This window comes from Cryptomeria japonica, chromosome 4 (assembly GCF_030272615.1).
Source record: "Cryptomeria japonica chromosome 4, Sugi_1.0, whole genome shotgun sequence".
Taxonomy (NCBI): Eukaryota; Viridiplantae; Streptophyta; class Pinopsida; order Cupressales; family Cupressaceae; genus Cryptomeria; species Cryptomeria japonica.
This window is the reverse complement of record NC_081408.1, coordinates 415725597-415749976: the sequence shown is the minus strand read 5'-3', so window position 1 is coordinate 415749976 and position 24380 is coordinate 415725597. Positions and strand designations below refer to the sequence as shown.

Below are 24380 nucleotides of genomic sequence, written 5' to 3'. Positions count from 1 at the left end.
ATGGCACTTTATCTCAGTGTGTTTGCATAGATACAAGCTACAATGATAAGAAGACTGGAAATAGAAACATGAACCAAAATAGAGACACCCTACTCAGAGAAGAGATCCCAGGACCTGAAACAACCACGATATCCACCAAAGTGCTAAAAAGAAAAAAACTAAATAAAATATGCATGGAGCATAATCTAGAAATAAAACTTAGATGACTAGAAAGTACACAGCACATGCTTTCCAAAAATATAAACTTTTCAAAAAATAGAGGTCAGATGCTCATTCTATGGCTCCCGGAGTACAAAAACTAGACTTCACTTTGACTGGAAAAAAAAATTGTCAAACAGAAAAATTGGAAAAAATTACCAACAATATGAGGTCGGTCTCGGAACCAGCTTTTCGACACCTATTCATTTTCAAAAAAATGACTCCGTATGCCCAAGATAGGGCAAAAAAACCAAATCCCCCCTTGAAAAAGGCCAAAAAGGAGGTCTGGTGGTTCTGTGGTGGTCCGATGGCCAGTGGGTGGTGCACCGGTGGCGGCCGGGTGGAGCTCCGGTGGCGGTCAGGTGGCAGAGCCAAGGCAGCAGAGGGGGCTGGGCTGGGTGAGGGCAACTGAGGCGGCGGGCCGTGGCGGAGCGGGGGCAGTCGGCGGCGGCGGCGAGGCGTTGCGGCAGGCAGTAGGGGAGGTGCTGCGGGGGCTGGGCTGGGGTGGCGGAAGTCGGCAATGAGAAGGCTGGGCTGGGTGGCGATCAGGGAGCTGGGGGCCGCAGGGAGGTGGAGGCTGAGGGCTACAGGTAATGGCGGGCCGGTCGGGCGGCGGCCGCAGGGAGGAGCCAGCGGGGGATTGGCCAGCGGGGGCTGGGAGCCGGTAAGAGGCTGGGGAAGAACAGCCGGCAGGAAGGTAAGCTGGGGCCAGAGGAAGGTAGGGGGCCGAAGCCAATAGCACAGAGCCCAAGCTGATGGTGATGGCACTGTACCATGATTTGCAGGGCCTGCAGCAATGCAGGGTCCCCACAGTACCCTGCGTACCGTGGGGACCCCAAAAAAACTTTTTCCCAAAAATTCTTTTTTTCTTAAAAAGAAACAAACCCTTTTTTTTTTTTTTTGCTTTTTTTATGAAGAAATTTTTTTAAAAGCAAATTTCGGCTTGCATGCTGTAAAAAGGCAAAAAAAAAAAAAATTGAATTTTTTTCTCGATCTGCATGCCAGGGTCGTATGACCTGGATCTGAGAAAAAAATGCTCCCAAAGGCTCAGGAACCAAAATAGGTCAAATTTTATATGACCATAGGGGTTTTTGGGCCTTTTGAGCATGATGGTGAGGTCCATTTAGGCCCAAAGTGCTCAGAAAAAAGGTCAAACCCTAGGTACATAAAAAATTCTTGAAACCCCAGATCTGCTTCCAAAGCAAAAATTCTCAAAACAAGAACAGGTAGCTACAGATCTGATGCTCTGATACCATATAGGACTTGAGAAAATACAACACCATAGGAGCCCAAATAAACTCTACAAGTTGAAAAACCTATTACAAGGAGAAGCAATGAAGCAAATCATAGAAGGAAAGAATACACAAGAAAAATATGCTCTAAAAGATGAGAGCTCAATAATCTCCAAAATGTATTGTCAATAATAATCCTTCTTCATACAATGAAAAGAAAGAACTCAACCTTTAATAGGTCAAGAAACCCTAAAAGGGAAAACCTAGGTTTGCACATAATAATTAATTAAAATAATTAATTATATGCACCTAAAGTTAGCTTAAGTGTAAAAGAGATAAAGGGAACTTAAATAATTAAACAAATAATGTTTAATTAATCAAGTAAATGCCCGAATACTCTAACAATCTACATGTAACCCTCTGTACCAATCTCTAGCATCCTCAATCAAAGATTGCACAAACAGCTTCATGATGACATCCTCATGTGCAATTTCATTGTCATTAATCATGTCACCAAAATATTTCAAATGCTCTTAAAAACTGATAGCATTGTTCCCAACAAACTTTTGGAGTCTATCCCTCATTTCAATAGGGACATGGTTTGGATATCCTGAAATTCCATCAAAATACAATTGCCTATACAACTCAACATTTATAGGTCTCCTTTGAAACTGATTTCCAGTAAAGTTATTTCTAGCATTCACCCTTGGGCTTGAACCACCAACTCTAGGAGTTTGATATGGGATGGTCCATGACTGGTTTGGTTTGTTGGAATTGTACTTGAGGGAATAGAAAAATTATTTGGGGTAGCATTTTCAGATTGGTTAATGGGTGGGATAACATTTTCTTTCATAATTGGTTGAGTATTCAACAAAGAGGCATAAGTATGTTGAGATGTAAAATTACTCTAATCTACATGTGGGAAAGTTATATGAGGAGCTTTTAAGCAATGCATCTTTCTTCTGAACTTGGTATTAAGTGCTTCTATTTCAGCCTTTTCTAACTCCCTTTGCAGGTTTTCATTTTCTTTCCTTATTCTTTCTACCTCAATCTCATGCAAAGCCATTCCTAGGGGTCCTTTTGCACTTCTTGACAGTAAATCCTCAGATCTATTTTCCACTACTTTATGCTTCCCTTTATCAATAACGGGTCTATTAAGTTGGGGATCACTATGAACCTCCCTACTAGGTTGTGTTGCAACTTTAGGTGTAGAATTAATTTTAGGATCCAAGATTTCTCTAATAACAGGACCATGTTCTTCACTCTTAGGTTCTTCTTGAGCAAACAACTCAAGATCTGCAATCTGTCTTAATAACCTTTCTCTTTCAATAAGTTTGGCTTTGGTTTCATTCTCTTTTTCCTTTTCCTTTTTTTTCTTATGGCAATCAATTGATGTACTCTTTTATTTAGAACCTCAATCTCCTAGGACACTTCATCTTGGTCTGGCAAGGTTTCCTCTTAATCCAACACATTTAGCTGGTCCATATCAATCAGACTGATATTTCCTTCCATAGTTTTGGGAATGGAATTGGCCTTATTACTTGTACTATGCCTATCTCTCCCTAAAGCATTGGTATTAGACACTCTTTGGTGAAAGGTTTGGATATCATCATTAGTACCAAACAAGCCAACATGAAAACCCATAATATCATGGTTAGAGTCATGAGAAGAGGCATTGGACCTTGCATATACGGGATGCTTAGATGAATTACCCATTTGATTACTCTTATGTTTCCATGACTGATTTGACTGATCAAGAATAGCAGTTCCCTTCCAGCCCTTCCTGACTGGTTCAAGTAACCCTTCATGCAACTTCTCTTGAGGGTTTTTCTTCATATAAGACCTAGTATTCCTTCCCCTATTCATCTTGCTAACCTTTTGAAGTGACTGTGATTTTTTCTAAAAGAACACTAGTTTTTTTCCTTACTTCAGAGTCGCCACCCAATATCTTGGGAATAAAATATATAGTTTAACACAGTGAATTACTTACAAGACACTTGAGAATAAAACTGTTGATCTTTAGAAAAGAACAGAATAGTATTCTAAGATGTGAAGAGATAGATCAAGGATTTTTTTTAGAAAAATAAGCTCAATAATTCTTAGACTAAAACCAAGGGAGCTTGATCTCAACACTTTTATGCAATAAAGACATAGATCTGCAACATAAGACTTATCTTATTTGACTATCCCCAATAGAGTCGCCATTTTTGTTGTTCTCCATTTTGAAAACTTTTGTTCCCTCTTTTAAAAGTGAAAGTTACTGCCTCTGTGCTGAAATGGAAAACAACAAAAGTTTGAAATAAAGACAACAAGATGAGGTTCCAATTTAGGAATCCTCCTACACTTTAAGCCTTTAAAAAGATTGGGCAGGTGAACCCCGTTATAACTATTTTCTTACAAAAATAGCAAAAGGTTTACATAAAACAGATGTAAATTCTTGTAAACTTTCCTTAAGGACTGGTACAACTAAACATAAAATGGAAAGTTGATTTGATTTTTGAACAGGATCACAAAATGCACCAACAACCAATAGGTAAACCAGTGCCTTATCCAGGCAATAGAGTCATCTACAACAGACTGCAACCTGACAAAAGAAATTCGTACACAAGTCACAAGTAAGTGATCTGTCAACTCTATATATGCCTGACATATACAAAGTCCTAATCTGCACCAGACTTCATCATAAAATCCACACCAAAATACTGATATCAATGACTTCTTTCAAAGTACATTTATATTTCCTCGAGAAAAATACTTAAAACAACTTCATTAAATGCCTAGCAAATCATTCAAATAAACAATCCTTAATTACTTAAATGGAATGAACATCAGTACAATGACATAGAGACAATACAAGCCTGAGTTCAAATTCTCTGGAATGTATATTTTATTTCTCCATCTAAAGATTACAAGTACAACATATCTGACTCAAACATTGCTTAGAAAATGGCCTGTATTAATTTTACCAGAGTTTTTTTACAAAATTTGTGTCCCTCTTCTAAGTAGTCCTGGTATCCATTTATAAAGATATGGATGTGACAAGATTTAGACTTCCCTAGAAAACAAATATTCTAATCCTAAACATAATTTCCCAAAGGGTTACATTATTTTCAATCGAAATAGGAGCATAACAAATCAGTTAACTAGTTGGAGAAGGGCCAATTGACTTCTCAGTATTTGCCGATCAAGTGCCAGGTGTCTTTGATTCTTCAAAATTCTGATTTCCAAAAAACCGTTGCAAGAACTAACTGCTTCATGTTTCCCAAAGGTTACTATATATTGGAGTGTTCATTGATTCTTCCTTTGTCCTGTCCCTTTCATCACATATTTATTTTCCCATTCTTGTTGCCAGAGAAATCACAAAATCGTGCACCTATTTTCTCTGCAAATCTCCTTGAATATCTTTCTGCAAATTTACACTTCAAAACAATGTCAAATCGAAGCCGCATACTTTTGCCATTAATCCTTTTGAAAATTTAAATTTTTGCACCAATGGACCAGGAAGGCTTTCTTCTTAGCACTTTTCCTTTAGTCACTGATCCACTAAGGGTATTCATCGAGCACTTCACATTTGTAGTACAACGACCACCGTTGGATCATCTCTAACCTGCTCAACCTTTAACTCATCTGAGTTGCTCCCTTCTGTCGGGTGTCACTTCCTGATTTGTCCACGCATCTAGCTGGCCACCATCTGACTTGCCACCTCATTCACCGCTTCACTTAAAGTTTCCATTAGTTTGTTCGATATTATTCTTTCAGCCAAATTTCCTCCCTCAGCGAGCTGTTCACATGTCTCATTGATTTTGTAGTTTCATTGATACTTTATGAATTTGATTACATGCCACCTAACTACCATCTCATCACCGTCGGAGCCACCACCGGACCATGGATCTTCTTTTTCACTAACCTGTGATTGATATAAAATGTGCATCTTTCCATTGCGGTATTGCGACAACCATTGGATCAACTCCAACGTGCTCAGTTGTTAGCTAACCTAGACTAGCTTAATAGTCGGGCCCGCCACTTGACCTTGGTTTTATACCCTCTTCTCTACCACATGTCACCTTTGGCTTTGGCTAGCAGATCCACCTGTTCGCTAAATTATCTGCCATGTCAGCACCGTCAGACCCACCTTAGGCTTTGGCTCCACTTAGTCGTGGATCCACAAAGAAAAAACATCATGCAACTTTATGTTATGGTATAGCGACAACCGTCGATCATTTTGAATTGACCGTTCGATCTTTAAACTATCCTTCAGAACTTAGCCACCACCGCTTAACCGTTTGGCTTAACTGTCCTCTTTAACTTTTTTCTAGGCCCCCCACTAATGGTTTGTCACTGGGTCGCAAGGAATATGTTGGTTCTCAAAACCACAGATTGGAAAACTTAACGATTTGCCAAGCCCTTAACTGATCCAACTAGCCTTGGCCAACGAATAGGGATGGTCAAAGACAAAATCCCTTTGCACTTAAGGCTCCACTGAACCTAGGTGGGTATACCTCTCCCTCAAGCACAAAAAGATTTATTTAAAGTGGATTTAAGCTTTATGGTTAGAAAGTGCAAAACTAACAAATGATTGCTATGCAATTATGCTTTATTATGTGCTCTAAGTGAATGCTTTTGAAAAGAAATGAAAATGATTATGATTGTATATTTAAAATAGAATGCTTTCAGGACTTAAAAGAAATATGCAAAGATCAGTTCATATAGGGTTTAGGAAGAATGTTTCTCTATCAAGGACCTTAAATGCATAACAAACTAGGACCTTTAAAGATAAATAATAGACCAGTGCCTCTATCCAGGGGTATTTATGACACTTTGTGGACAAGATATCCTATCAACTCTAGAGACAATATTAATCATCAACTATGAAGGTTTCAGTATGTGTTACACAAACAATGAAAACCCAACCTCACATTTAATGTAACAACATGTGATGGCACATCATAGAAAATCAAATGGCAGATTTATCAAGAGGACAAAGATAACTCATCAACACAAAAGCATGCACAATATTTAGAAAAGAAACAACGAACCTTATATATTAATCTTTAGGAAATGATTGCATACATAAGCTACACTTGAAGATACTCCATTACAGTCTGTTTGCACAAAAAGATACTTCTTCTTCCTATAGAATTCCCTAATACATATAACTTGCAGTCCATCCCAGCAGTACTTCGCCCCCCCTCCTTTTACATATAAGAATGACTCCCCTTAAGTATGTCAATCAAAAGTCATATATGAAAGGACACACCCTTTCACACACAAAAAGGAAAGTTACAGACAGTTATATTCCTAAGGACACACCCTTTGGTTTAATAAATAATTACAAATAAGAATCCTAAAAATACTAAATGATGCTTCAATAATTTGTCTTTTATTCTCCGCCTTGATAAAATTCCTTAGCAAATATTCATCATCTTCTCATTATCTTTTGCACACAAGATAAAACAATCAAATTCCTTGATCTGAAAATTAAACATATTCCACCTTAGCTTTTAGTTTGGAAGTCAATAATCTTTATATAAGTACTTGTTAAATAATTCAATAAAACCAAAGTATTTTCTTTCTTTTAAGAAAATAATGTGCAAATATAACATCCCTTGACATAAGATAATATTTTACCCTAAAAATTGTTTTATATCAAATAAAATAAAAGAAAATACTTCCCTTTATAATGATATATGTGAATCAGTATTATTCTTTCGGCCAAACTTCCTCCCTTGGCAAGTTGTTCACAGGTCTTATCGATTTTGTAGTTTCATCAATAGTTTTTATTTTATCAGTGAGACCAATTCTGATTTCTTCGATGTACTTTATGTCGATGAAACTGATGCTTTCGGTGAATCCTTTTAGAGATCTATCGTGGCCAAGGTTTGTTCGATAAGTCACTTTATGGATTCGATGACATGCCACCTGACTACCAGCTTATCACCATAGGTCTACCACCTTAACATCATCGGACCCACCGTTTTACTTTAATCGTTTACCTTAACTGCCTGTTGCTAGCGGTTAGTTGCCAAGTTGCGATGGGTAACTGACAAGAAGTTTCCCATTGCGGTATAACGACAACTGTCGATCTCCCTTGGACTTTCCAACTCTTTATCTCAGCCTTTTTTTAATGTCCTTTGCCACGTGTTATTTTTGAATTGTTTTGCGAGTCCATCTGGGCACCACTTCATCTGCCACTTCAGCATCGTTGGACCCACCACTAACCTTGGCTCTTCTTTGTCGCTGATCCATGATAGGTATTGATCATGCAACTTTCCATAGTGGAATAGCGACAGTCATTAGATCTCTTTCAACTTGCATGATTGTTATCACACCTGGGCCGCCCACCTCATCTGTCGGGCCCACCATGTGTCACCTCTGGATTGGCTCCAAAGTCCCTATCCTGCCACCTTAGCACAACCAGACTCACCACCAGAATGAAGCTCTCTCTTGTCGCCTAGCCGTGATGGAAAGTCTAATGAGCAATTTCCCATCAGGACCTAGCGACCACCATTGGATCTTCTTCGGATCTGCTCGCTTGCGAGGTCTCTAGTTTTTTGGGTGTTGGCATTTTATGCTAGCAAGCTAGAGACTGTTAATGAAATTTCTTTGGTCGTGAGATCTCGAGTTGGTTTTTTTCCACTCACCCCTTCTGTCAAGCCCACCACGTGTCAGCCTCTGGTTCACCTTTGGATCCAACTAGGCACCACCTTAACCACCATGCACCTTAGGCCGGACCTTCTACTGGACCTGGGCCCGCCTTTTCGCCAAGTTGGGATGGATATTCATCGAGCGGTTTCCCATCACAGTGTAGCGACAACCATCAGATCATTTGCAACTTGCATGCTCGTTAACTCGCCCCTTTTCTGCACGTGCTTTGTCACTGATCCATGATAGGTATTTGGTGAGTTGTTTCTCATTGTGGTATAGTGACCACCGTTGGATCATCTGCTCGATTGTCAGATCTACTCAACTTGATTGATCTTTAGCCCTCATCCTCGCCAGTCCATCGTAAAACTTTGGTTTCCTCAGGATGTGTGCACATGTGGGGTCTACTAGGTCATTGAGCTAGCTCCTTGTCAAAATCCTTCAAGCTTTGACACTATGGATATGTGTGAATTTACATTTAAATACAAAAAAAAAAATCCTCTCCACAACCAATGTGGGATAAAATGGTTTTATGTCACAGGGAAGAAGGAGCTAGCAAAGGTCATGGAGTTTGGCATTATGCCTACCAAGTGCATTGGTTTGAAGATTCTTTGACACCTTGCAATTGCATTCTACTTAAAGTATTTTCTTTTGGCCTTCTCAACACCACACAACACACAGGAAATTGCTCACCCATTGACTGTACCCTCTTTCAATAGCATTTTGCTTGGATCATTCTGACTCCTTCTCTGATATATGCCAGAATGTTGATTTAATGGATTGTTTATACAGTCTTTATTTAGTGCTCACTTTCAATGTGTCCAAGTGACCCCTATCATTCATGAAATAGTTGCAGCTCCATTTTCTTCAGTCATGCTCCTACACACAAGAAACTAGCAGTAAATGGTCTTATGATGAAACTATATGAAAGGCGCATCCATATATAGCACAAAAATATTTTGTAAAAATATGTGCTAACAGTGGCTCTTTCTAGGAATGTATGTTCTCTTTAAGGACATAGCAAGATCCTGGTTATCTCTAGAAAGTAGACCAAAATGAGAATTGAAAACATATAACAGAAAACAAGAGAAAAAAGTATATTACTATAATACAAGAAATACTCCCTGATCATCAAGAGAAGAAATGCTTGAGGTATTGAGCATGTACTAGAAATTCCAGCACTTCGCCATCAGTATCCTGCAAGTAATATGATTTTTCTCCACCTTTTTCAAAGATGATATAAGGTCCTAGCCAAAGTGCATCAAATTTTCCATGTCTTCCTTTGTCTTGGTCTTTGGAATTCCATTTTAGTACCCATTCTCCCTCAAATTTTTGTCACAATCCCTTTTATCATGTAAAGCCTTAACCATCTATTGCCTCTGAATGTTTCTTTCTTGATCCTCTTTTCTATATTCATCCAACTCAACCAAAGCCATCAACCTGTCCCCCATAAAGTTTACTTCTTCTAAAAATTCCTCTGTAACAAATTTATAGACTAGGAGCAAATTACTCAAGGGTAATCTTGCTTCTTTCCCATATACAAGCTCATATGGAGTAAATCCTGTGGACTTCTTGACTGTCACTCTATCAACCCATACTGCTAATACCAATTTCGAATCACAAGCTCTTTTATTATCACCCAACATCCTTTTGATAATCTTCAACATGTTTTTATTGTTGGATTCTGCTTGTCCATTTTCTTGGGGATGGTAAGGTGATGAATAGGACAAAGTGATGCCATAATTTTCACAGAAATAAGAGAGCTAATTGGATCTAAAACACATCCCATTATCTACCACAATTTTTTGAGGTACCCGAAATCTAGTTAGAATGTTTTCCAAAAGAAACTTTATCACTGTAATACCCTAAAATTGGTCATCTAAACCATGGGACCTTAATCTCAATAACGTCACCAAGGTCCTAACCAAAGGCAATTAAATAAATCTTGAGCACATAATTAATTTCTAAAATCATCAATGTCGCATGGCAAAATTAATCACTCAATATTAATTAAATATTTATTTAATTAATTGATCATTCCAAGTAAATCATTTTAAACAATTATCTTATTTATTTTATTAAATATCCTAGCATATTTAATTAAATAAATCAATTTGCCATTAAATCATCAAAAAGAGGAATTAATTTAAAAAATAAATAAAAATTGCCATAAATCTTCAAAAAAGGAAACAAATCAAGAAAGAGGAATTGGAAATTAAGAGCACAAATCTTCAAAAAAAGAAATAAATCAAAAAAATAATTAATTGACAAAAAAAGAATTAAAATTTGAGAAAAGAAATCAATTGGAGATAATCTTGAAAAACAAATTAAAAATTAATAAAAAATCTCAAAGAAAGCAATTAAAACAATTAAATATTAAACTTGAATGAAATAGAGAATAAATCAGTTTTTTCTTGATTTTATCTTAATTTTAGTTCAATTTCCTTTAAAACTGAGAAAAGCATCCAATGACATCAATTCACCTGGATTGTGCTTCCTCTTGGAAAATCTTGACCGCTCATCATCATTTGATCTCAACCTTTGGTTTCTTTCTGAATTTTCTATAAATTCAGGCTCTCATCTCTCATTCAAAAATCTTCGAGAATATATTGTTATTATGTTGTTTTTGCTCTAGGTTCATTGAGAATTTGCATTGAGATATTGCATATTAGTTATTTCATATTGCTTAAATCATTTATCTTAAATATTCATATATTTCTTAAATAATGTTAGATTAATCTTGCATATCTAGCTTCAATCTTGCACCCATTTAGCTCATATTCATGTTCATATAGATTTAAAAATCCTTCGTTTAGGTGTTGTCTAGTCATTGGATAGCTTAGCAATCTGATAGCAATCTAAACTCGCCTCTACTAGAAGGCAATGGGTCGATTTGTTATGGTTTTATTATTCATGCTTATATATGTCTAACCATGCATCTAATGACTTAATTGAAGTGTTATGTATTTCAGATATAGATACAGATCCACTTTTCACACACACATTTTTTGGCGCCCACTGTGGGGCTCGAACCCACTACTACAATATTTCTAATGTTTCTTGAACAAATTTAATGTTTGGTTTTTATAACTAATAAACGTGTGTTAAATTTGCAAATAAAAATCTTTCTTTTTGCTTGTTCTTCTGTGATAGTAAAAAATGGTCTTTGTTTGGAAGAAATAACTTTTTATTAAACTGTTGGATCTAAACCAACTTTTGATATGTTGTTGACAACCAAGTTTTCTACAGTTTCACTGAAGCAATTTTCGTAAGAATTTCTAGTTTGAAAGTTAGGAATGACAGAGTGCAGTACTATCAAATTACTTATTCTTCTATGACAGTCAAAAATGGTCTCTGTTCGGAGGGCATAACGTTTTAATGAATTGTTGGATCTAAACAAAATTTTAATATGTTTTGTAAAAAGAAGTTTTCTACATTTCCACTAAAGCGATTTTCCTAATTAGCTCTGGTTGAAAAGTTATAAACAACAGAGTGCAGTACTATCAAAACTATCATAACTAGGATAGTCATAAAAAATGGAAATTCTTGTTAGATTAGTTTAATTTACAGTTTGCATGCTAGAATTTCTTTTGATGATTTTTTTTTTATGTTATTTTGGAGACTAATTTTAGGCTTTTAATGTTTGCAAGCCCGCTTGACAAAGAATTTATCAATCAAACATACACTTGTCAAATAATAAAAAACAACATGACTACTGATGCGTTGGTTTTGCAGGTTGCCTAAAGAGAATTGACCAAACATCGTGTGTTCTTTAAATTAATTTTTAGGCACTTAAATTTCTATTTGGTTAAAGAACAAATCTATCTTTTGTGTTTTCAGAAAAATATGAGAGGTAGGAGAGTATGCTCTTTTCTTTTATAGACAATTAGAAATCTAGACCCTCGAAGCTTTTTTCTAGGTTTTGAGATTTGTGTACCTTTAGTAGGCCTGTCACAATGGGAAAAAGTAATCGCCCTATGAGAGTGACCCAAGTGAGTACAAATGGACCTAAGCATTCCAATTCACTATAATAAAGAGGCCTTTGGTGATTTAAGTCTCAGAGGATGGGATTATTTGAGTTTTCTCTTTGAGATCTCTCATATCGAGAATTTTGTAGGGCCTCATGGTCTCAATCACGTTTACGTGACTACAACTTGTTTCAGTACCTTGTCACACTATAGGCCTCAATCATGCTTGCGTGACTTCAAGGGGTAATTTCAAACAGAATTCCTAACTAAGAACAATAAGATAGAAGCTACCTGATTCACCTCTGAAAGGGGGATAATATTTGTGCGAGAGATAGTAACTCTCCCAAGACACTTGCCATATCATTCCCCCATTAGCGTTTGGAGTCGGCTAATATGACGTTGAGAATCCATTGCATGAGACTCAATGACCATATTCTGATTAGCTATTGGGTGTGTATCTAAGTCAACAAGCAAAGTTTTTCCTTCTCAGCCAACTTCCGTAGGGTTAGTATGTTGTGATTGAGTTATTATATATCTTGTGTGTTTTCTGTGTTTTCATCCCTGAAACTGAAAAATGAAATACTGAAACTAGAGAAAACAAATCAAATAATATCAAACAATTCAGTGATAAACTTTTTTTGTGTCCAAACTGGTCTCTATTAGTCATCGATACATCAGTCCTTATCAAAAACTGGTAGTCATCAGTCATTGAAACTCTATCTGTCAGAATCTCGTCTTTGTCTAGTCCTCTGTCATACAAATTCCTGATCTTGTGAGTCCAAATAGTCAAAATTGCCCAGATCAGTCTACAACGAGCATAAAACTAGTTATCATCCTCTTGAGCATAAACAACCTTGATAGTGTACCCCTGTCGTTGCGTTGCACAATTTTGTCGATCATCTCTAAGCTAGTTCAAACAACATCTTATCAAACCTAAGTTAACTTAGATAATGTCTTACACAGGATAGATCATTCCTGAAACCAAACCAGATCTTAGTTACTTTAATCAATCACTACGTTAAATGAAAAACTAGCTTCGATTTGATCTTGACTTCTGCAACACATCTAGCTCTCGATCCTGTCGATTGTAAATGCCTATTCAAACTAGAAGCTCTTCTAAATTTTTGACAAAAGTAAGAATCCCATGGCTACCTTAGCTCCAATTCCCATGGCTACCTTGGCTCAAATGCTTCAAGATATAAAGAAAGAAATATATGACATGAAAATCCAACAAAATAAATCAATGACTCCATTTGAAAAACAAATGCATGATATCAAGAGTGAGAAACTTCAAGGAATGCTAAAATGATTATATGATTTGACAATCAAATACCAACAAATAATTGACGATCAAAATCCAAATCTCAAACAAGCTCACAAGACACCTTCACCAAGACATAAAGGCATTTCCTCCAAATATCCTCTAGATAGACAACTTACACCTTTGGGGAAATCTATTGAGTTGACTTTGAAAGAGGTTCTTGAGCATAATCTTATCATATTTCCTAAAAAGACCACATGGGGATGTGAATTTGTGAGTAATTATTGTGCATATCATAGACAAGATGAACATAAGACTTCAAAATGCATGGAATTAAAACATAAGATTCAAGATCTCATTGATAATGGTGTCATTGAAATTGAATATCCTAATGACTCACCTAAAGAAAAAAGAAGGAACTATTTCTAAGAATGATCAAAATCATGAACCTATGTTTAACAAGGCTCCATATGTGGCCTCCATCACTTCCATAATGCCTCCATCTCCTAAAACTTCTCAGAAACAATCCATACCATCTCCTTCAAACAATGAAACTTCTCATGTTTACCTTCAAGGGATATCTCCTATGGAAATCCAAGTTAATGGAAATATTGATACAAGTTCCTATCATAATTCAATATCAAGACACCAAAACTCCTCAATCCCATCTAATGATTGAAAAAGATCCTATTTCCCTAGAATCCCATGATGATCCCCTTATACCTTTCTATTTCTTCCAAGATGATCCCTTTCCATCTCAAGAGAAAATCATCCTTCCAAATCCCATTCCCAATCCACTTCCTAAGCAAGATCATGATGCCTCTTCTATCTTTTCAAACAATCCTATTCAAAATAAAGAGTCAAACACCCTTCCTACTTTATCCAATGGTCCTCTTCCATGTCAAGACCAAAGTATCCCTTCGTCTCCTTGTCATAATCCTCCATTTTCACCTCAAGGATCCATCATGCCTACAAATCCCTCTCATGATCCTATCATTCCTTGCATTCCACCTCCATCTCATAATGGACTCACACCTTCTTTCCAAAGCAAAGTGTATCCTACAAGTCAAAATATTTATAAGGCAAAGGGGTAGATCTCCACAAGCAAGAACCCCTCCATATTAAAGAAAATGTTAAAGGTCATGGCCTCAGGGACATTTCTCAAGATGTTGGTATCTCTCATAAATCCTACATTTCTCTAGTTAAATCCAAATATATGCTTTCCCCATCGTCACTTCCATCCATTCTAGGTCCCTATATCCCTCCATCCCTTATGTGGGATCAACAAAGGCACACATCTTCAAGTACCTTCCATCCATCTAAAAGACTTCCATATCATTCCTATCTATCCACGCATCTCCCTCCAAGCCATTTGGATGCCAAGCATAAAATTCACAAGTCAAGTAATCCACATGTATTCAAGGATCAACATGTCCCATCTAATCGACATGTCAAAACAAAGAAAAATATGATCCAAAAAGAAAAAGAAAAATACAAAACACCACAAAGGCCCACAAAGAAAGAAGCAAACTCAAAAAATGTATGGGTTCCTAAGAAACTTGTACAAGCAATGCGCTCTAAGGAACTACAAAAGCATGAAAAATTAAAAACCATGTAGGGGCTACTTGAAGCACAATAGTCTAAAGAAAAATCAAAATTGGCATCCAAAATTGTTGTTCCTCCATCGAAACCTTTTGAGTCTATTCCTCCATCACCTCCTTCATCCATTTTGGGTTCTTATGCCCCAAAATCTATAACCTTTCCTCCATCCAAATCTCAAAATCTGAGATTCACTTCTCCTCCATATGTCCACCATCCCTCAAGGCATGTGCCAATGTTGATCTTTCCAGCATTTCCATCTATCCATACACAATTCTTCCAACATCCCATCCATTATCCAACACCTCTTTTTCACCCTTCCATCCCTCTTATCCAATCCTTTGCATAAATCCTTTCCCTAGTTTCATTTCATTATCCTGCCAACATCTTTGAGCATACGTTCATAGCCATGGTCTATTGCAACTCATATTCCAAGGGTACCATTCAAAGAAGAGAGACGTTGGGGTCCTTCCATCCCCTATCATGCCTCAATCATCTTCCAAAAAAGAAAAAAAATGATGAAAAAACTAAAAAAAAATCAGAAAAAAAAGTAAAGAGAAATAATTTCGTCCATGAGTGAAAACCACTTCTTCTAGCGCCTTGGGTAAGTACTATGATGAAAACCTGGCAAATAGGCATCATGCGTAATCTATTATCCTTTTGCACTTTACACTGGGGGAAAGTTCCATCCATGTACATCCATCTATTATCCTTCATCCTCCATTATCCCTCATTCGCTCTATCTACATTCATATCCCTTTTCCACCTTTGATCTTGACAAGGTTAAGGATCCTTGTAGGCTTCATGTGTCCTATCTATTACACTTGATCCAGGCCCTTTAGCTCCTATCCATTGCTCGCTTACATCCTTCATTACCACCTTTGATCTTGATTATCCTATTTTTCCCCTATCCACATCTATTCCTTGACCTTGATCAACGCTGTGGACAAAATGCAAAAACATGTTTTTCACAAACCTCTTGACATGGCCACTTCCTTGGACCATATGGATTTGTTACACTATATCCTTGCTTTACATTGCTAAATCCTTTCTTTACATCGCTAAAATCCCTACTTTACATTGCTATATCAGGACCTTGTGCTTGGATTAACATTGTGAGATAGTCCTTGAAAGCATTCACCATCATTCACTTATCCATTCATGTACTTAAAATACCTTTTTCCTTACTAGACACTAGGGGAAAACATTAAAAATTCTAAAAATCATAAAATATTCTGAACAAACTCCTAAAAATCACAAAATTTCCTGAACAAAATCCTAAAAATAAAAAAATCACAAAATCAAAAACTGAAAAAAAATCAGAGCAAGAAAGCATAGACTATCCTTCAAACTAAATAAACCATAGACAACCTCTCAAGGTCTACAATCAAACTTATCACATGTCTTTTTAATCAATCTATCAAACTCTATCAAACATCAACATGTCTTATACAAGAAAGGGTACACTCGAAACCAAACAAATCGGTCTTATATGGGGTACTTACTCTTTGAAACCAGACATTCCTATCAATGATCACACAAATCAAAACAATGACATAGATAAGTATGGCTATTGGATTTTGTCCAGGTTATTCTTATCTCTTGTACTGAAGTTTTGCATCTTTGCTTTAGCTTGTATATATCTTTTAGTCACTTTCGTGACATCCTAGTTCATTGGAACCCTCATGGATTGAAACCGATCACTGTCCTAGTCTTAGGGTAATCGACTAATCAATTTACATGTCCTAAGTAGTTCCAACCAAGTCAAATTTATGTCAGTGAAACCTGGTCGCCCACTTCGAGTGAATCACCTATCTCCTGACTACTGAAGAGTTTTTTCACTGGGTACACAAGCAAAACAACAAAACTGAAAACAATCACTAAACTGTTTGAGATATGCATGAAATTTTATTTGTGTGTTGTCTTTTATATTGGTTTTCGATTATTATCCATCTGAGTAACTCGAGTAAGTCTATCTTGACTAAGAGGAGAAAGGATTGGGGGCATAATATTTTCTTTGTTTTCTGCTTGTAGGAATGATTCTGATGATCTGAAAACATCTAATCAGCTTGGTGTCTGTGATAAGTGCCTTCACATTAAGGTGAAATCGCCACACATACCTCGACTCCGCTTATTTGAATGCTACAGGGAGGTTCCCATCATTTATTTATATGTTTTAAGGGAATTTCTTTATCATGCAATCTAGGTCCCTGAAAAATCTATCCAAAGATATGAATGAAAAAAGGGTCATTGTGGATAAGATAATTAATATTGCACATGAAAAGAAAGGAACTCTAATCTGCCTGCTATGTTTGTTAACGCTCAGTGATGAAACTTAAGCATTTCAAATCCAATGACTAGGTTTCAGTTGCATCTCATTTTGCATTTCATCTTGCATTTCATTCTACATCTCATGAATTTAGAGTGATTTCGGTATGGTAACAATAATCTCTTTATCTTCATAATGAGAGTTTGAAGTATCATCATTTCTAAGGTAAGTGGTCTCTCTTTTTCGTCATCGTTTCTCTGATTGAGTACTTGTGTATTGAGATGTTAGCCGTATACATGAGCATCTTCTATAGACCCATACATTTCATTTTATACTCATTTGCATTCATATTATTGCATGAATAAAAATAAACATTTGCATTACTAGTTACTCATTCTCCTCATTTATTTGCATAAAAAGAAACAAAAATAAACACCCATATTCCATTTGCATTCATTCGTCTATACTAAAAAGATATGCATACATATAGAATAGAGCATATAGAACAACATCTCATAATCAATCAACACAAGTATGATGAAATCAAATCAAGAACTCGTAAATCAGTTGTCTTGAGTCCATTTTCGAGATCAAAATCAAAATCTGATGTCAATTCTCTCATCGAAATTTTACGACGTTGACCACTTAGCGCTTTCATCAACTGCTCATTCTCTTCTTCAATTTGCACTTAGTTTCTCATTAATCAATGCTAAATCTCAATTTAATTTTCACATTAACTGATTTTAATCTTCAACATTAATCTTTGTGCTCAAATAACTTATCATCACTACAAAAAAAATTTGCCTACAATCACTGCGCAACCCTCGCTATCTTTTGATTTTGCTCCTGAGGGGGCATACTCATGACCTCAAAGTTGAGAATTTCTTTCAAAAATCTTTGTTGCAAGTCGAGCAACTAAGCTTCATCAAATCAATCTCTAGGGGCATATCAGTTTCATCGCTTCAAATCAAGCTGGCATTGTCTTTGTCTGAATCAGTCTCTTACGTTAATCAATTTCATCACTTTTCATCAAGCTAATTATTCGTTTAAACTCAATCAACGGTTTAAATAGATTCTTTGATCACACACTCAATCTAAGCAGGGGTTTAGTTTCATCGCATTGAATCAAGTTGGACAGTTTATCTTCGCTCATCGTATCTTGATCCATCAAGTTCAAGATCGATTTTATCCTCGCTCACTATATCTAGTTCAATCAAGTTATAGATCAAGTAAGATCCGCTTCTTGATCAATCAAGTTCAAGTTTGGTATCTTTTCTCTCTATCAGTCCTAGTTTAATCAAGTTCGAGATCGGTTTCAATTTAATCAACTATGTTCAGTTTCATCACTTCAAAAGAACCTAAATACCTCGCTCTTCATCTGGTTCGTGATCAATCAAGTTCAAAACTAGTATCTCCTAGACATCAAATTTTATTTGAATCAACGTGTTGCTCGCACATTATTTCAAAGAGGGACAGATGTAATACCCTAAAAATGGTCATCTAAACCATGGGCCCCTAATCTTGATAATGTCACCAAGGTCCTAACCAAAGGCAATTAAATAAATCTTGAGCACACAATTAATTTCTAAAATCATCAATGTCACATGGCAAAATTAATCACTCAATATTAATTAAATATTTATTTAATTAATTGATCACTCCAAGTAAATTATTTTAAACAATTATCTTATTTATTTTATTAAATATCCTAGCATATTTAATTAAATAAATCAATTTGTCATTAAATCATCAAAAAGAGGAATTAATTTGAAAAATAAATAAAAATTGCCATGAATCCTCAAAAAAGGAAACAAATCAAGAAAGAGGAATTGGAAATTATGAGCACAAATCTTCAAAAAAGGAATTAAATCAAAAAAGGAATTAATTGACAAAAAAAGAATTAAAATTTGAGAAAAGAAATCAATTCGAGATAATCTTGAAAAACAAATAAAAAATTGATAAAAAATCTCAAAGAAATCAATTAAAACAATTAAATATTAAAATTGAATGAAATAGAGAATAAATCAGTTTTTTCTTGATTTTATCTTAATTTTAGTTCAATTTTCTTTAAAACTGAGAAAAGCATCCAATCACATCAATTCACCTGGATTGTGCTTCCTCTTGGAAAATCTTGACCGCTCATCATCATTTGATCTCAGCCTTTGGTTTCTTTCTGAATTTTCTATAAATTCAGGCTCTCATCTCTCATTCAAAAATCTTGGAGAATATATTGTTATTATGTTGTTTTTGCTCTAGGTTCATTGAGAATTTGCATTGAGATATTGCATATTAGATATTTCATACTGCTTATATCATTTAGCTTAAATATTCATATATTTCTTAAATCATGCTAGATTAATCTTGCATATCTAGCTTAATTCTTGCATCCATTTAGCTCATATTCATGTTCATATAGATTTAAAAATCTTTCATTTAGGTGTTGTCTAGTCACTGGATAGCTTAGCAATCTGAGAGCAATCTAAAATTGCATCTACTAGAAGGCAATGGGTCGATTTGTTATGGTTTTATTATTCATGCTTATATTTGTCTAACCATGCATCTAATGACTTAATTGAAGTGTTGTGTATTTCAGATACAGATAGGTCCACTTTTCACACACACAATCACAACTTTGTTGGTAGCCTGTCTTGTGGGAATGGCTTCAACCCACTTGGTAAAATAATCAGTAGCCACCAAAATTCATTTATGCCCACCACTAGATTTTTTTGCTATTTCCCCTATGACGTCAATACCCCACATCTGGAATGGTTCCTCTGTATGCATGGGTCTGAGAGGAATAGCTCCATTATACTTAAGCTTCTTTGAAATTTTTTGGCATGCTTCAAATTTTCTGATATAAGCATGACAATCCTTGAAAATTTGGGGCCAATAATAATCGGCATTAAGAATTTTATGAGCAGTGGTTTTGGCTGAGAAATGGCCTCCACATACACCTTCATGTAAGTCTCTCCGAACAACAGATGCTTGACACTCATCTAGACACAATAAGAGAATACCATCTCTATTTTTCCAGTATAGATCTCCATTAAGTAATACATATCTAGATGTTTGAATCTTTAAAGTTCTTTTTTGACTATCATTTAAACTATTCAGACATTTCATGTATTTCAAGTAATAAAGAATATTTGTATACCAAGGACACCTTTCAATGCTCATTTGTGCATCTTCCAACTCTATTTGATTTACTCTTGCTGCTTCAAGATTGGATTTTGCCATCAATTTCGCTAAACCTTGACCCCTTACCAACTTTGTGATTTGTAAATCAAAATTGAATTCTTGGATCTGGTTTATCCATCTTCACCTCCTTCCAGTAGTTTATGATTGTCTAAAGATGTCTTTAACAACAGCATTTGGTACATATGCAATGACAGTGGTGCCAACTAGATAGGGTCTAAAAGATTTCACAGCTTTCACAAGAGCATAAGCTTGTTTTTCATTTAAATCATAATTCAACTCTGATGCTTGCAATGTTTTGCTAAAAAATCCACTGGCTATTCATGACCCTCATCATTCTTTTGTAACATGATAGCAACAATAGTATGGAATGAAGCAAATTAAAACACTTGAAAAGGCTTAGAGAAATTAGGTGATTTTAATACATGGGCTTCCTTGATGGCTCTTTTGATATTTACAAAGGCTTTAAGAGATTCATTAGTCCATTTTATTTCAGCACCTTTTTTCAACATTTTAGCAATAGGATTTATGATTTCAGAGAAATTTGAAACAAATCTTCTTACAAAGTTAATTTGACTGAAAAAGGATTGAATTACTTTAACTATTTTTGGGATTTGAATTTTATCAATAGCAGCAATCCTTTCTGGATCGATTCTTACGCCATATTTTGAAACAATATGACCTAACAATTTTCCCTCAGTAACCCCAAAATGACATTTTTTAGGATTCAAAGATATACCATATTCTAATGCTCTAATAAAAATCTTTTCTTGATCATTATAGTGATCTTCTTCCTTTTTAGAATAAGCAATCATATCATCTTGGGAAACTGCCAAGATACAATCAATCATACCCTCAAAAGCCACGTGCATAGCCCTCTGGAATGTGGCTCCTACATTTGTCAGTCCAAAAGGCATCCTAGCATAGACATAGGTACCCCAAGGTGTAGTGAAAGAAGTTTTGAACTTTTCTACTTCCCTAACTTTGACTTGATTATAGCCTAAGAAGCCATCCATCATAGATAACAATTCATTTCCTATGACTTTCTGCAAAAGAGCTTCCATGTTAGGTAAAGCATAATTATCTTTGAAAGATGAAACATTTAAATTTCTAAAATCCACACATAGTATGATGTCACAATTCCCTTTTTTGACTGGAACCAAATTGGATACCCATGTTGAGTGCCTTATAGGCTCAATAATACTAGCATTCCTCATTTTCATCAACTCTTCCTTCATCTTGGGAGCCAAAGTAGGGTTTATCAGCCTTTGTTTCTGTCTGAAAGGTTTTGCATCAAGCTTCAAAGGTATCTCATGCTAGAACAAATCTTCCTTGTATGCTTTAAGGTCATCATATGACTAAGAGAAGACGTGCCTGTACTTCCTTAGCAGGTTAATCAATATTGTCTTGATCTTTGGTGTGAGATTTTTTCCAATATACATTTCTCTTGGATTGTTGTCACTTCCCAAGTTTAATTTTCAACACCTTCACACCCTCCCAAACTAGGTCTAAAAGTAGCCATATCTTTATCATCAAACATTCTTTCCAACTCTACCAATCCCTTTGGGATTTTATTTGTCTTCAAATGCAAGACCTCCTACCCAAGTACTGTCTCTATACCATCCTTGTCCTTGAAAAGTCCATTCCAATCAATCTATTGGTCTACATATTGATCCTCATAAAAAAGAAATATTAGCAGATCACTGTCATCATCAAACACTTGCCAACTTTTAACATTATCAGGAACTGATGGTCTTGTTTTAATCTCAACTTGTGTAGTATCATCAAAAGAGATATCATTATCTTTGATTTCTAGGTTAGCCATAAAATCCACCAAAATATTATTGGACCTTTCAGTCCATTTAATGGAAAAAGCATCGAAAAGTTCAATATTATCCCAAACCTCATTCCTGTAACTTCTTAATTTTGTATTTTTTGCAGCAAATTTGCCTCTAACTTGTGAAACAACTAATATAGAATCACCATAAACTGTTAGTAACTTAATGGCATGCATGTTTGCTAATTTAAGTCCTAATAAAAGAGCTTCATATTCAACAATATTATTAGTACATTCAAAAGCCAATGAGAAAGAATATTTAAAATATTTTCCATTAGGTGAAATAAATACAACTCTTGCTTCATTTCCATCCTTACTGCAGGCACCATCAAAATATGATTTCCAAATCAAACTTTCATTGTGTTTAACAGCCTCTACAATTTTTTCAATTTCTAAAGGTTTAGAAATACTTGCCTGAAAGTTGTCCATATCGGAATGGCAAAAGCAAGTTACTTGATCCAGATCCACTTCCTCTATGAGGTAGGGAGATCTTGGCTCTCTGTTGATTCTTACCTCTTCTCCTTTGACCGGGATGGTAGCATACGATAGATCTAGTTGTACATATCCACCTACCAAGTTCGGCCACTGTCTGGATAGCAACATTCCATAGTTCACAAGAACTTGCAAAATTGTTACATCCATTTTATAGGTAGTGTCTGGACAAGCTGGAAACCTAAACTCAATATCCTTCATGATCCCGACCACTGGGACTGACCTATTATCCATTGCATAACATTTTTCAAAAGGGGTATCTGCCTTCATTCCCATCTCTTTCATGAAATCCTCTGGCATAATATTTACTGCTGCTTCTGAGTCTACCATGCAGTTTCTTACCATCTTATTGTTTATAACTAGTGTTAAATAAAAAGGATCCACTTGTGAGAAGTTTTTGGTAATGGATGTGCCTAAGTAAATCACTGGAGGATCCTCTTTTAACTTGGAAGCGTCTTTACTTAAAATCACCAACATTTGATATGATTTTCAAGGTCTCATCCTTATATTTTGGAAATTTCATCACTTCAAGCAAAGGCATAGAAATTTTTACCTGAGACAATGCTTGAGACATAAAAGTTCCACAGTTTGAATAAGGCTTACTGTTTTTTTTTTTCTCCATAGGCTTGACAAGCTTTGACATTTCCATTTGTTTAATCTATTTTGGTTCCTTCCCTTTCTTGACACTTGTATCCTTGCCCTTGGTTGTGTCGTTATTTGTCGCATTTGATTTTGTGACCCTAGCAAAAATACCTGATGGCTTACCCTGCTCATTGTTGACATTCCGATTTCTCAACTGGTAATTTCTTTTCACTTGTTCTACAACTGCAATAGTGAAAGATTTCTTCTCCTCTTTAGTCAAGTTTCTCAAAGAAGGCACTGCTTCCTCCTGAAATAATTTTCTCAAGGCAAGGATATCTTCATCATCATCAGAAAAAACCTGTTGTATGCTATATTGAAAATTCTTTCTTCTTTGATGCACATCAAAATATTCTTCTTCTTCAGATAAATCCTCATCTCTTCCTCAATATGGATCAGACGAAAGGGCATTCACAGTTGGTTCATAATCCTCATTTTTATCTTCCTCTTCTATCAAGCCCTGGACAATCATACACTGTTCTGCAACATGAGGTAGATTACATACATCACACCATGGATACTCATCTACAAAGTTTGTGACTTTCTTTAATGGATCAGGAGTCTCTTTGTTTGTAATAGGGTTTACTGGCTTTCCATCCTTCCAATTTGTGTTATATGGCATGTCATGCAAACTTGGCCTATTGTAATTTATTTGCTTATTGTTTCTGTATGGTGGCCTTTCATTAGGATTTTTCTTACCCTTTAGGTCCTTAAGCATGTCCATGATCTGAGTAAGATCATCTTTCTTGGGAACCCTGGAATTGTACAACTTTGGATCGTCTCTCTTAGCAACCTTCCTAGTAACCTTCCTATTATTCTCAATAGTAGCAGTTGTCTTGAATGCTTGCTGTAAAGTATCAGGTCTATGAGACAAAATCTCATAATGGGTTTTGTTGTCAAAAGCACTCAAATAAAAGTTAATCATAAATGAATCAACGGGTTTGACATCTTTGGGTATTCTATTCAATACTTTATTAAATCTTTTATTAAATTCAACAACCGATTCATTTTAATTCTTCTGTATACTTGTTAATTCATGGGATGCAAA

The 24380-nt window shown here is 35.7% G+C and overlaps 1 protein-coding gene across 1 annotated transcript; it reads right to left on the bottom strand.

Moving 5' to 3' along the window:
- Positions 1-270: 270 nt before the first annotated feature.
- LOC131875149 (uncharacterized) lies at positions 271-23038 on the bottom strand. The gene is made up of 4 exons (XM_059219180.1): positions 22715-23038; positions 22519-22615; positions 450-986; positions 271-314 (listed from the first exon to the last, which is right to left on the bottom strand). Exons 1-4 carry the CDS (start codon positions 23036-23038, stop codon positions 271-273), a joined length of 1002 nt encoding a protein of 333 aa, XP_059075163.1.
- Positions 23039-24380: the final 1342 nt, after the last annotated feature.

Bases quoted from the DNA above. Each gene is read 5' to 3' on its own strand.
- LOC131875149 (XM_059219180.1), bottom strand. From the start codon at position 23,038: ATGGTAAGAAACTGCATGGTAGACTCAGAAGCAGCAGTAAATATTATG. The intron at 987-22,518 runs GTAAGGATGGAA...GCATTGCTGCAG, and splicing joins ATATTTTGATGGTGCCTGCA to GCCCTGCAAATCATGGTACA. The intron at 315-449 runs GTTTTTTTGCCC...TTTTTTTTCCAG, and splicing joins CTTTTTCAAGGGGGGATTTG to TCAAAGTGAAGTCTAGTTTT.